The sequence below is a fragment of the Rhineura floridana genome, chromosome 9, assembly GCF_030035675.1.
Source record: "Rhineura floridana isolate rRhiFlo1 chromosome 9, rRhiFlo1.hap2, whole genome shotgun sequence".
NCBI classification, from domain to species: Eukaryota; Metazoa; Chordata; class Lepidosauria; order Squamata; family Rhineuridae; genus Rhineura; species Rhineura floridana.
In genome coordinates, this window is record NC_084488.1 from 46,913,814 (window position 1) to 46,928,136 (window position 14,323).

Genomic DNA, 14,323 nt, shown 5'->3' on the forward strand with positions numbered 1-14,323 from the left:
TACATGCCTGCCTTTGCCCTTCCTTGCCCTGATTCACTGGGTCTTTTCATAGGCATGATTTCCATTGTATGTGCTGCATGCAGGCTCAAGGCCTTCTGATGGTGTAGTTTCTAGGGCTATCAATTCCTGAAAGATAACATTCCAGAACCTAGGAGAGTCCCGGGGACACAGCCTAACAGATAGGGCAGTCATGTGTCATATTTTACAGAGGACAGTTTTCTGTTTGAAGGGCTATCAGAGGAAGGTCCTCTGTTTGAAGGAATCCTCTGTTTGAAAGGTTGTCTGGTCCAAGACCAGTTTACCATAAGAAGGAAAAGCAGGAGCTCTAAGTTGCCTATCAACAGTTGGGACTTGGACAGCGGACCAAACAGACACAGCTCACCTGGACAGTCTTCTTCGTTATGGTGAGATGAATTGTATTTCTTAAAGTATAGTAATTACTACTAAATTTGCATCTGCAAATATAAATTAGCATATGAAAATATCATGCATTTCCTCTTTTTTGGCAATGTACAAGCAATAGTGTAGCGGCAAATTCAGAACTGCAGGGTCCCTTCATGATAGTCATAGGTAAACCCCCTCACACCTTTCCATATTATACAACCTAATTTTATAGAACAATCTGGCCAGGTTTGAATACTGCTTTCTGCTTCTCTGTCCTTGTTAATGCCTTCTCTTACAACAGCAGACGTCCCTAGGAGTCAATCAGCATGAAAGGAGAGTGTGTTAACTACTGAGAAGAGTGGCTTCCCAGTGGCTGACTCACCTCCTTTCACTCTGATTGGCTCCAATCAGCAGGAAAGGACTAGGAAACATGCTAGAAGAATCTTCTCAGTGGCTAACATACTCTCCTTTCATGCTGATTGGCTCATAGGATGCTGGAGATATAAGGACCCTGCTCCCAAAAAAGTAAAGGGTCTAAGACTCCCCCCCCGAGGCCCTGGATTACATCCCTGTGTAAAAGTTTCCTCTCTACTGACAGGGTCACAAGGCAGTGTTCAGTAGCTAGGGTGGAGACTTGTACTCATGGGCCGCAGACAACAGAATACTATGTCACTAGATATACAGCTATTCCATGTGTTCACAAGTTCCCTGCCACCAAGTAATACATTCATCCGTGATATCAGGCCATCATAGATCATCGTTAAACAATCCAGACTCCAACTGTGTTACAAAGCAAAAACTGAAACTTTATCTATAACTCAAGCAGATGAATCCAATCTGCACATCAAACTTACATGCAACATATTAAGAATGACAGTGACCTTCTAGAAAACATTTGCCCATTTTACAAATGGGAAACATAGAGGTTCTGAACAACAATCAAAGTGTATATGGCAAAAAGCTTAACATCTGTACCAAGTAGATCCGTCGTCTTTCTCTCTCAGGTACAATTACAGGTCCCCTCTTGCATGCATGTGTACTCACATGATTTGGCCCACAGATGTAAATCTCCGGCTCTCCACCATAATATATCCTGTAAACACCACAAGGGTTGCCAACTGTGCTTGGGCTAATGTTTAAAGGCTGAAATTCTATATATGGTTACATGGGGGCTTATTCTCACTTCTGGGGGCTTTTTCAACCAGATGTTGTGGATTTGTTTTAGGTGGCTTCCTAGGGCATGTGAATACAGCATGGGATGGAAGAAAGAATGGCTTTCTCATTTCCATTCATAGTAGAGTTTTTCTCCTAGGATTTGCTCTGCCCACATCCCAGATAAACCTGAATTGAGGGAAGAATCCCACTGAATGCAATGAGGCTTCTTCTGAGTATACATGTACAGTAGGACTGCAGTAAAAGACTTTCTCCCAATCATAAATGTGATGGTACCTGGAGAAGCTTATGTTAGTTATACAGGACCACAAGATAAGTAGCTACTTTTACTGGGCGTTTCATTGATGTAATAAGATAATTACTCTGGTTAATCTGTGCTGTAACTTTATCCTAGATCAAGCCTCTTCTGTTTGCTTGTTCATGCAGATTTGCTTCCAGCACTGCAAGAAGGTTATTTTGTGCTACACCTACAGGGTATTTGCTCTGGTTTACTAACATTTGTGGTTTATGCTCCCCAAGAAGTTGGCTTAATGACTCTTTAGAAAAGTAACCATTCCTAATGCTTGGTCCCTAAATTATATTTAATAATGATGTTTTCCAATACAATACGGATCTTTCCGTTTTGCAGCCTTATTATCTAAAAATAATTTTAAATACTCTGCCTACTGCAAAAGTTAACTAATTTAGACAAATGCCCAAAACCTGATTTACATATCATTTGCAAAATGCTACAGAATTGTTATTGTGGTTTCCTTCACAACATTCCAGGTTGGTAGATCACTATTGTTCCCTTTCTAGAAATTCTTTCTTTCTAGGACAACTGTGAGCAGAAAATACAGACAGCCTCTCCCATTTTAAATTATGTAAACAGACCCAGGCTGTCACTAAGTTGATTCTTGTTTTATAAATAGAACATGCCAATGCAATCATTTCCTTCCCTCACTCTAGCTGCCTATCCTGCTAGTAAATGTTGCTGAATGGGTTTTAGTGTAGTAGCTATTCTACAGCAAGTACAACTAGACCCTTTGTGAGAAAATGACGAGGACAGAAAATAGTACTCTGTGGACATTCCACAGGCAAGAGATTCTGCATTCATGACACGCAGACCTTGACAGGAGGGGGAAAAATAACATTAAAATCATGTCCACAAATACTGCGGCTGAGAGGAGCTGCACTAAACAGAATTTCTCAAAGAGAAGCCTAGAATGCATAGGGGAGTGTCCTGCAAAACGAAAAGCTAGCTGGGGTATTCTCACCAGTCAAGGTCAGTAAAGCAATCATTTCATGAGGCCAACGAGGCTCTAGAATTTTCTAACAAGAACCGTTTTTGCAACAGTAACTGTTTTCCTACATTAAATATTTCAATGTTAATACTCATTTGTGTTATTGCACTAGAGTAGATGGTTGGATAGATATAGCTAGCTTTCCTTTAATGTAAAATGCTGTAAATTTAGCAATGGTATGTTTTGCCAGATGCTTTTGGAAATGTTGAAGCTGCATTAAACATAAAACAAAGCAAAAGCGAGTGTTGCTAAGTACCAAGGACTGCTACAATGCTGAAGGGGTGGAATAACCTTATATGTAAATTGGAAATATACATGTGGAGGTAAACAAGGCAGGAGACATTGGAAGGACTATATGTGCTATGTAACCATTGCAAATATTAGTTAATATTATAGAATCTGTCTTTATGTACCTATATTCAGAAGCACTGTGATGCATACCTAATACAAAATATGTTGGTTTACAACGATGAAAGGAGTTGTGAAATTTGTTATAAATGTGTAATAAAACAAATATACCATTTGTTATAAATGTATAAATTTGTTACAAACTAATATTCCAGAGTTCCTGTCGTTTATATGTTACCAAAAACCCATAGATATCAGTTCCCTCCACCTCAACATCTGTTTATATTTGGATTATATTTCATTGTAGAATCATTATTGAAATATATAAATTTATTTATAAAAGACTATGTTCCTGGCAGTTTAGGGTTACACTAGATAACCACACCTTTGAATCCTATACTTGGGATTCTCCCCATCTTTCATAAATAACAGCTGCCATAGGGGCTCCTGATCCAGATTGGGATTGTGGCATAAAGGTGTTTAACTCTTTCCACCATGCCATTTTCTCTTGAAAATAATCTATTAGAGTCAAAGACAGAGCAATCCTAACTAGAGTCAGGGGCGGGGGGAGTGTGGTGGCAGACCAACTGCCACATCACAAGCCCTGCCAGCTTGTGCTGGCCATGGTGAAAGTGGGAGGGGGCAGGTTTCTTCACATTTTTCACAACCATCACCAAGGATCTGACCCCTAAAAGTTCTGCAGGATTTGGAACGAGTAGATCCAAAGCTTCAGGCATCCTGCCCCATTTGGGGGTATTCTGTTTTTTTATCACTAGCAATAGGTTTCCACTCACTCAGGCACAGCTGGGTATGCCATTGTGGAGTCCTCACCACCACCAGCACTCCTACCCACCAGTGGAGCGTGGTGAAGAAGCACCTACGATGCACCATCCTAACCCTCTTCATCCACCATCAGCTTTGGGGGTGGGGTGGGGGGAGGACTGCACTCTAAGAATTTTCATATTAAAATGGAAGGGAAATTTATAGAAGACATTACTCCCATTACATTTTGTGTAGCCTTCTAGTACTCCAGGGGTTGCCAACATTTTTGGACCAATGGCACATTTTGAATTTTGAGAAAGTGCTGTGGGCACCAGTCACAAAATGGCTGCCATGGAGGGCATGAAATAACACAACATGGCTATGGTGGTATAAAACAATATTAGAGGGAGTACAGTCATTGCTGCCCCCCCTTACCCAGACAACTTCAGGCTTACCATGGGAAGTCTATGTCTTGCTGATCCCAGTTGACAGACTGATGCTGTTGCTGTCTAATAACAACAGAGAGTATTGCACAGTACTAGGAAAAATACACAAGATGGCCACACCACACTCACTTTACTGTGCACACACTTATCACACATATTCAGACCACAGACACTCATGCATTACTCTCACTCATACACACACACACACATCTCTCCCTGTCTCACACACAGACCATACATACACAGACCACATATTCATACCTTTCTCATCTTCTCACACACACATCTTGCTCTCACATACCACATATATATATACATACATTCTCTTCCTCCCACATGCACACCACATGTACACTTCTCTCTCTCACACACACGTTGACATGCAGAGGAGTTTTTCTGGGATGGGCAAGTAAAACAATGAAAGGGTGAAACAAGCTAATTTCTCACAGAAAATGAGAAGAATCATGCCTGCACATTTTGCCTCCTATCTTAGGTTCTAAAAAATGTTAGAAACTTACTTTTAAAAAAAGGAAGGAAGATGGGAATCTGGGGATTATGGATCATCTTGGGGGCACCAAAGAAAGTATTTGAGGCACTCTGGTGTCCATGGACTTCAGGTTGGTGACCCCTGTTATACACTTACAGAATCCAGGGTTGAGGATTCTTTAGATCTTTATGTGGAACATGATGCACCAATACACTATCCTAGAGAATTATATTTGATTGGGAGACCAATTTTATTTTTAAGTGAAGGAAAATATTTTCCCATTCAACCTAGCTAATTTATAGCTTATTCATGTCTCAGGCAGAGAAATATCTTTTGTAGAGAGTGTTGAAAATAAGATTTTTTAAAAAAAACACATATAATTTTGTATTTTTAATTAAGATGTCTTATTATCATCCAAGAGTATAAAAGAGTAAAAAGAGTGAAGATTACAAAGGAATACGCGAAGGAATTCTAAAATGGCTTAACTAATTTGAGTAGTAGATATTACACTTAATAAATATTAAGTGCAATATACATTATGTTTAGTAAATTACTTCTAAAAGCAGCCAAATGAATACAGATATTCCTACTTTGTATTTCCACCTATATCGAGTAATTCATAACGGCATGAAATCTATTTCAGTCCTACAGTTCCTAGTTTTCCTTTAATGTATTTGACCACAAGTGTATGTTATTGAGAGATTGTAGAATAGCTGTTATGTTGGATTCATACTATCACTTCACCCACACCTTCCTTTCTTTGTGTATCATCTGCCTACCTCTTCTCCCATTATATGTTAAGAATGGGAAACTCACAAGTTACATATCTTAAAACAGCTATCAGGAATGCCATATTGCACCATGGGGCAATTTAAACAACCCCCCAAATCATGGATAACATAGACCATAGTTTAGAACCCAAACTATGGGTTGTGTTTCCAAATTTACAAGCAAACCATGGTTAAGAGCTGCTTGTCTGCTTTTACTTCCTGTGTGGTCAGCAGTCCAGTCTCTAGGTGAAGTGTCCACTGGAAGGAAAATGATGTCTGTAATGTCAGACATCATGCCCAATTATATTTTGCCTTTTGAAACTGATCTGCATCAACTACAAGAGTAACATTTAAAACAAAAAACCCAAAAAAACTCACCTCATCTTGCTTGGATATCTGCTTTTAGATAATATATTAGTAAACTGGGTGAAGTGGTTCCCAAGTGGTTTTCCATTTAATAGTTTATTTTTAGATGTAAATACTTGACTACTCAGTATGTTTTTTCTTCAGCCATGCAGGGTGATGATTCCCATTGGCTTAGTTCAGACATCATACTAGTCCATGGTTAAAAAAAGCTTAGTTGTTGAATTAAGAAAGCTGAATTCATAAACTATGGTTTAGAAGCAGCCAGGAAACCAGAATCAGAAACTATGGTGAAATATGTTTCAAACCATGTTTTTAGCTAAATGTGATGTAGCATGATGTCTCCTTCCCATTCCCTTACTAAATCAAGATTGCAAAGTACAATTTACAATTCTAGTTTGGGGGGATCACTTGTAGTTTACCAGTTCAAACATTACAACAGACTGTTGTTTTGACAAACCAGAACCTATTAAGCTAAGTGTGTGAGGAGAGGAGTGCTTGTGCACACAGCTCAATCCTGCTCCAAACCACAGATTGGAGAATCTGAATGCAACCTCATTTTTTAAAAGTATGTAGAGCTAGAATTTTAAAGAATAGACTAGTATGTTAACAAGTCTTCCTGTAGATGTGTTCACAAACTTGTAAGTTACAAATGTACTTATGGAGGTGTAGTTTAATTTGGAATTGTTGTATACCACAGGGACTATTGCTGTGTATCTGTACACACTTTATTACTCGAGGAAACTAACAACAAAAACAAAAACAATTGAGTCTCAATTAGAGCTAAATAGAATTCACTAATAGGCAAAAAACCTTGCAGTTTAAGAACATACCTATAGCCAAGAGATATTTCTATCAAACTTTTAAAAGCAGGGAAATTGCAAGGCTATAGTGAATGCACCAGGGGAGCAGGAGACCTGACCTCCTCTCTGAGATATTGGACTGCCCTACAAATTTGTCAAAACGAAATACAATTTGGGTTGGTCTTTCACAGTCCAATCCACTTCCTGTGTAGCTTGGAAGAATTTGGTAACATGTGCCTCTGACTATTGGAGGGGGACAAAGGAAGGGGGAGGGGAGGGCAGGTTTGATCATTTGCATGCTTATAGAGTTCAATGGCATTTACTTCCCTGCAGTCATGCTTAAGATAGGTAAAACTGATCAGGGGGATGAGGAAGGGGAGCGGGAGGAGGGGGAAAGGGAAGGAGGGCATTGGAAGGGGATGGGGATGGGTAGGGAGGGGCAAAGGAAGGGGGAGGGAAGGGGCAACAGGGGGGTTAGGAGGAAGGAGAAGGGAGGGTGGATTTGATCATTTGCATACTTTTTCAGTTCAATGGGATTTATTTCTGTGCAATCATGTTTGAAAATGGAAATGGACTGCCTTCAAGTCAATCCCGACTTATGTTGACCCTATGAATAGGGTTTTCATGGTAAACCCAGTGTGTTTCATGGCTGTGTGGGAATTTGAACCCTGGTCTCCCAGGTTGTAGTCCAACACTGACCTGGGGGAGGGGCAGGGAGGGGAGGGGAGGAGATTGGGTGGGTGGGCACTGGGCAGAAGGTAAGCCCCTTTCCTTTCCAAAAGGAAAACATTGTGAACAGTATCGTTGCTTTTCAGCCTTTCCCCCACCTTTTTATTCTACAGTAGGCACATGTAGCCTCCCACCCAAATTTAAACCAAAGCTGTCCCTGGCCACATCCACACCAGGCCTTTATTTCACTTTGGACAGTCATGGCTTCTCTCAAAGAATCCTGGGAAGTGTAGTTAGTGAAAGGTACTTAGAGTTGCTAGGAGACACCCAGTTCCCTTCACAGACTTCAGTCAGAGTGGCTGACTGTAAAACCAGTCTGGCCACTGAAGCTCTCTCAGTGGAACACAAGTCTCATCTCAACACCCTTCACAAACTACACTTCCCAGGATTCTCATGACTGTCTTAAGTGAAATCAAAGTCTGGTGTGGGTGTGACCCCTTGATTAGCCAAGCCCAGCAGCTGTGAGGCTTTTAGAACTCTGACAGTTGGTTCTTACTGAGCACGCCCGCCCTTATCATTGGCTTCCTGCCAAAACTTCTTAAATTAATTAAAAATCAGCCAGGCATTTTTTAAACTTTTAAACTGCAGAAGATGAAGGTCAAAGTATGGGGCAAGGTCAGTATTAGGATTACAGGTACTCTGTGAACATGGCTGATTTTTAATGAATTTCAACAGATTATGGGAACTTTGACAGAAAAAAGTCCAAAAGGGCTCTGGAGGCTTTTTCTCTCTTTTTACACTTTGAACTGTCTATTCTCTCTGACTGTTTTGTGTATCGCCATGAAAATTGAGAGGGTTGTTAAGCAAGCGTTTCTGAGTTCAGGACCATAAGTTTTGTAAGGTTTTGTTTTGAAATGAGCTTATGGGAAGCATCAGAATGGCATGGGGGTATTTTCAATTTAACATTGTGGAATGTGAAAAATCCCCGTTGGCTATAGTATACAGCCACTCTTGTGGCTGTATAATATTTTTTATTTCTTTACTTTGTCAAAATGGAGAGATTTAGGAAGTGAAGGAGGCTGAGAGAAAAGGAAGAAATAAAATGCTCTTAGTTGCCTGTTCCAAAGTAAGGGGAAGATGAGATGGTTCTCTGAGTTTCACTGTGATGCAAAGATGTGGGATGGCAGTTCTAACAGCAGCTACAGTGAGTACAAATTCTTTGATGGCTAGTCCACCTTGCTCTCTGATAACAAGATGCTTGCAGCTTGTTATCAACACACTTGTAGGTCACACTTGAGCCCTACAACAGTGTAGTTTACAAGTCAGCAACCTTCCTACTATGATTTAAAAATTGGAGGGGGGGTAATATTTATGAGAGCACATGAGGCCTGTATCTCCTTAAAGTTCCTGGCAATTTGCTGCTGAATTTTCATGAAGACTTTTTACAAATCGTGAATCAATTTGGAAATGTGAAGAACTGAAACCTATGATTGGAAAAATGAGAAAGTGAGAGAAACCAAAATTGACGGATTCACCCAGCCCTAAATACAGGTACCTGTATTTCTTCTGCTACAAGACACACTTAATAGGGGAAATTTAGTTCAAGAAAACTGCAGAAAGCTTCAGCCTCACTCCCACGGTACCACTGCTTCAATCGAAATTGGTGCCCTCAGCCCATAACGTAAGAATAGAAACAATGGGAGATACGACTACATGTCCATCCTGTCTTGTTGAATTTGCCTCTGTGTCTCATGATTAAGGTGGCAGATCCAAAAGGTTATATGGATTGGCCTATGTCAGCAAAAAGAAAGAGTGGCATGTGAGGATTAGAGTATTTACACAAACAATTCATGTGCATGATAATCATACATATGTATTTAGAATATTATGCAAGGATTTTCATACATGTTTAGTTCTGCAATTCCTAGGAATAAGTCCTACTGGGGCTGGCCTCTGAGTAGACATGTATAGAACTGTAGCTTGTAGGTATATTTTGCAGATGTATCCTATACCTTCATGGAATTAAACTTTTATGTACATGTAAAACAAGCTTTCTCAAGCTTCTTTGCCCTTTGAGTTTCCTTAGATCGGTACAAAATATATATGGCACAAATGAGTATCTTTAATTCCAACTGAATTTATTGGAAAAGGCAATTATTTCTCTCCAGCTGAAATAAATTGGAGTTAAAAGTACCTAACTTGCTAGACCAAGTCTGGTGAAAACGAAAGATGAGATATTCATACTAATGCAGTAATATCTTTAGACTTTTTGATTAGACTATCAGATGCTAATACCATAAGGATAATTGCACAATAACTTGGACATGGTTGCTAAAAGGTGGAAATGCATATGGAAACGCTGCCTTATACGTAGTCAGTCAGTCACCTGGGGCATCTAGTTCTGCACTGTCTAGTACAATGAATGGCAGCAGCTCTCCACGGTTTCAGACAGGAGCCTTTCCCAGTCCTACCTGAAAATGCCAGGGATTTGTGCACAAAGCATGCACTCTACTACTGAGCTACAGCCCCTGCTGCCCCTACTGAAAATGGAAATGGACTGCCTTCAAGTCGATCCCGACTTATGGCGACCCTATGAATAGGGTCTTCATGGTAAGCGGTATTCAGAGGGGGTTTACCACTGCCTTCCTCTGAGGCTAGTCCTCCCCAGCTGGCTAGGGCCTGCTCAGCCTGCCACTGCTGCACAAGCCAGCCCCTTCCTTGTCCACAACTGCCAGCTGGGGGGCAACTGGGCTCCTTGGGACTATGAAGCTTGCCCACAGCTACACAAGTGGCGGGGCACGTAAACCCTGAGCCACTCACTGTGGGGGTGATCTTTAGCTGGCCCTTGACACCCAGGAGACATGAGCCAGGATTTGAACTCAGGCTCTGGACTCCCAGCCAGGCTCTCCTCCCCACTGTGCTATACCAGCTATGCTGCCCCTACTACAGATGGAGAAATCTTTGCTAATGAGGAAAGCTTATTTATTTTCCCCTCAAACCTTAGCTAATGTGTCCTCAAATCCTGTAGGCATTCAGTTGTTCCCCCCAAATAGCTCAGGTGGTTATTGCTCACAACTGTTTTTGTCTTCTCTATTAAGCATAGCAGTCCCCTCCTGCTTTCCTTAAGGAAGCATCTGCTTCTTCATAGTTCACATATGCAGGAGGCTTCAGCTCACACTGGGCTGCCAGTCATTCACCCACATGCTTGAGGAGGACAACTGCAGCATGGGCTAAACAGGCCATACCTCCAAGATCCCATCTTAAATCAGTGTAAATGCAGATGGGGTGTCTGTCATCACATAGACCGTACCTTGTTCTCAGATTTGTTCATTTTATCTAGAAGTTGAAATAAGTTGACAAATAAGAGGAGGCCAGGATTTAAATACTTATTCAAATTATGAAGGCTTCTGGGCAACCCTGGGCAAATCACTATCTCTTAAATTAATCTTTCCAACAAAAGTCACTCCCAGATGACCTGTTTATTGAGCATTCATCCTGATTTGTTCTCACAAAGTTTGCTGGGAGATTAGACAAGACAGGTTTGTAGCCGGGAGGGGGGGGACTGGGGGCTGCTCCCTAATTTCTCTTCTCCCCAACTTTTTTTTGCAAATAATTAAATTTATTACAGATTTTTTTTTCTGGCTTCCCATTTTTTATTTTTTACGAATAATTACATTTATTACATTTTTTTCTGCCCATCTACTAAGAACATAAGAACATAAGAGGAGCCTGCTGGATCAGGCCAGTGGCCCATCTAGTCCAGCATTCTGTTCTCACAGTGGCCAACCAGGTGCCTGGGGGAAGCCCACAAGCAGGACCTGAGTGCAAAAACACTCTCCCCTCCCGAGGCTTCCGGCAACTGGTTTTCAGAAGCATGCTGCCTCTGACTAGGGTGGCAGAGCACAGCCATCACAGCTAGTAGCCATTGATAGCCCTGTCCTCCATGAATTTGTCTAATCTTCTTTTAAAGCCATCCAAGTTGGTGGCCATTACTGCATCTTGTGGGAGCAAATTCCATAGTTTAACTATGCGCTGAGTAAAGAAGTACTTCCTTTTGTCTGTCCTGAATCTTCCAACATTCAGCTTCTTTGAATGACCATGAGTTCTAGTATTACGAGAGAGGGAGAAGAACTTTTCTCTATCCACTTTCTCAATGCCATGCATAATTTTATATACTTCTGTCATGTCTCCTCTGACCCGCCTTTTCTCTAAAAGCCCCAAATGCTGCAACCTTTCCTCGTAAGGGAGTCGCTCCATCCCCTTGATCATTCTGGTTGCCCTCTTCTGAACCTTTTCCAACTCTATAAAATCCTTTTTGAGATGAGGCGACCAGAACTGTACACAGTATTCCAAATGCGGCCGCACCATAGATTTATACAATGGCATTATGATATCGGCTGTTTTATTTTCAATACCTTACCTAATTATCGCTAGCATGGAATTTGCCTTTTTCACAGCTGCTGCACACTGGGTCGACATTTTCATCGTGCTGTCCACTACAACCCCGAGGTCTCTCTCCTGGTCGGTCACCACCAGTTCAGACCCCATGAGCGTATATGTGAAATTAAGATTTTTTTGCTCCAATATACATAATTTTACACTTGTTTATATTGAATTGCATTTGCCATTTTTCCGCCCATTCACTCAGTTTGGAGAGGTCTTTTTGGAGATCTTCGCAATCTGTTTGTTTTAACAACCCTGAACAATTTAGTGTCGTCAGCAAACTTGGCCACTTCACTGCTCACTCCTAATTCTAGGTCATTAATGAACAAGTTGAAAAGTACAGGTCCCAATACTGATCCTTGAGGGACTCCACTTTCTACAGCCCTCCATTGGGAGAGCTGTCCATTTATTCCTACTCTCTGCTTTCTGCTTCTTAACCAATTCCTTATCCACAAGAGGACCTCTCCTCTTATTCCATGACTGCTAAGCTTCCTCAGAAGTCTTTGGTGAGGTACCTTGTCAAAAGCTTTTTGAAAGTACACTATGTCCACTGGATCACCTCTATCTATATGCTTGTTGACACTCTCAAAGAATTCTAATAGGTTACTGAGACAGGACTTTCCCTTGCAGAAGCCATGCTGGCTCTGCTTCAGCAAGGCTTGTTCTTCTAGGTGCTTAGTTAATCTAGCTTTAATAATACTTTCTACCAGTTTTCCAGGGACAGAAGTTAAGCTAACTGGCCTGTAATTTCCAGGATCCCCTCTGGATCCCTTTTTGAATATTGGCGTTACATTTGCCACTTTCCATTCCTCAGGCACGGAGGAGGACCCGAGGGACAAGTTACATATTTTAGTTATCAGATCAGCAATTTCACATTTGAGTTCTTTGAGAACTCTCGGGTGGATGCCATCCAGGCCTGGTGATTTGTCAGTTTTTATATTGTCCATTAAGCCTAGAACTTCCTCTCTCGTTACCACTATTTGTCTCAGTTCCTCAGAATCCCTTCCTGCAAATGTTAGTTCAGGTTCAGGGATCTGCCCTATATCTTCCACTGTGAAGACAGATGCAAAGAATTCATTTAGCATCTCTGCAATCTCCTTATCGTTCTTTAGTACACCTTTGACTCCCTTATCATCCAAGGGTCCAATCGCCTCCCTAGATGGTCTCCTACTTTGAATGTATTTATAGAATTTTTTGGTTTTTATGTTCTTAGCAATGTGCTCCTCAAATTCTTTTTTAGCATCCCTTATTGTCTTCTTGCATTTCTTTTGCCAGAGTTTGTGTTCTTTTTTATTTTCTTCATTCGGACAAGACTTCCATTTTCTGAAGGAAGACTTTATGCCTCTAAGAGCTTCCTTGACTTTGCTCGTTAACCATGCTGGCATCTTCTTGGCCCTGGCGGTACCTTTTCTGATCTGCGGTATGCACTCCAGTTGAGCTTCTAATATAGTGTTTTTTGTGCCCCCCAAGGACTTTTAGGCTGGCTACAGGCCTGAGACAAGGGTGGCTATTTATTGAGCATTTCTTCTGATTTGTTTATGGGGAGGTTAGACAATGTTGCATCAAGCAAATGTTTGTCCACTTTCCAGTTGATTTCCCTGCCACTTTCCTTATTGCAAAAAAGTCTGATTTTGGGGAGAAGATCTCCAAATCAACTTTAATCATGCAGCCTAAATGTGATGGTAATTAAATCACCCCTGAACATAGCAATAATTTGAAAGTGCCCAGAGCATGTCATTATAAAATGGGAGTCTCCAGGCAAAAGCTGAAGACCTGGCTACCCTACCCAGTTCTTATTATTGGCCCCTGCCTTGATCCTGCTACATTGCTCACCAGAATTCTTGGGATTTTATTTAAAGTTTTCATAAAAAGAAGAAATGGTATATTTGAGTGTAAGATGATGCTGGATCTTAACATGTAATTGTGATATAATGAGACCTCTCCCCACCCATGATTAAGTAAACATTTTATATAGTTTTGTATGAAACAGGATATATGCTAATTTGAGGCTTAAGCTAGCTGTAAAATGTATCTTGGGAGGCTGGAAGGGAGGGGACATCTTATTAGCTAGGCCTGCAGCCCAATAGTAACAGAGTCTTAAGATATCACAGTAAGGTAAAATCTTTATTTATGTCTGGGAAGCAATAGAGATAAGGCAGGATTATAATTGGCCCAGACACATACTGGGAAGTGTGGCTTCAATTGCTGTTGTTCCCAAGCTACTGCCTCTGAAGGCAGACCAAACCATGTGTATTTTCTCTCTGTCAATTATTACTTACTGGAATTGGGTTGGCTGTCAAAGTGAGTTTATAGCAGCCCACAGGGCAGGCAGGAAAGGGTAGAGAATCTTCTTAACTCTTACTCATTTCTCAAACCTCTCTCTGCAGTGAAT

The 14,323-nt window shown here is 41.1% G+C and overlaps 1 protein-coding gene across 2 annotated transcripts in view; it reads left to right on the top strand.

Moving 5' to 3' along the window:
* ASB5 (ankyrin repeat and SOCS box containing 5) overlaps positions 1-14,323 on the top strand; it is an 83,849-nt gene that overhangs the window by 42,046 nt on the left and 27,480 nt on the right. The window contains exon 1 of one of the 2 annotated variants that reach the window (XM_061583538.1): positions 2,506-2,821. The exons of the other annotated variant lie outside the window; for it this stretch is intronic. Within the exon in view, the coding sequence (XP_061439522.1) occupies positions 2,698-2,821 (124 nt within the window). The 5' untranslated portion in view covers positions 2,506-2,697. Of the gene's footprint in view, positions 1-2,505; positions 2,822-14,323 lie in introns of those variants that run through there. 2 annotated transcript variants of the gene reach the window in all.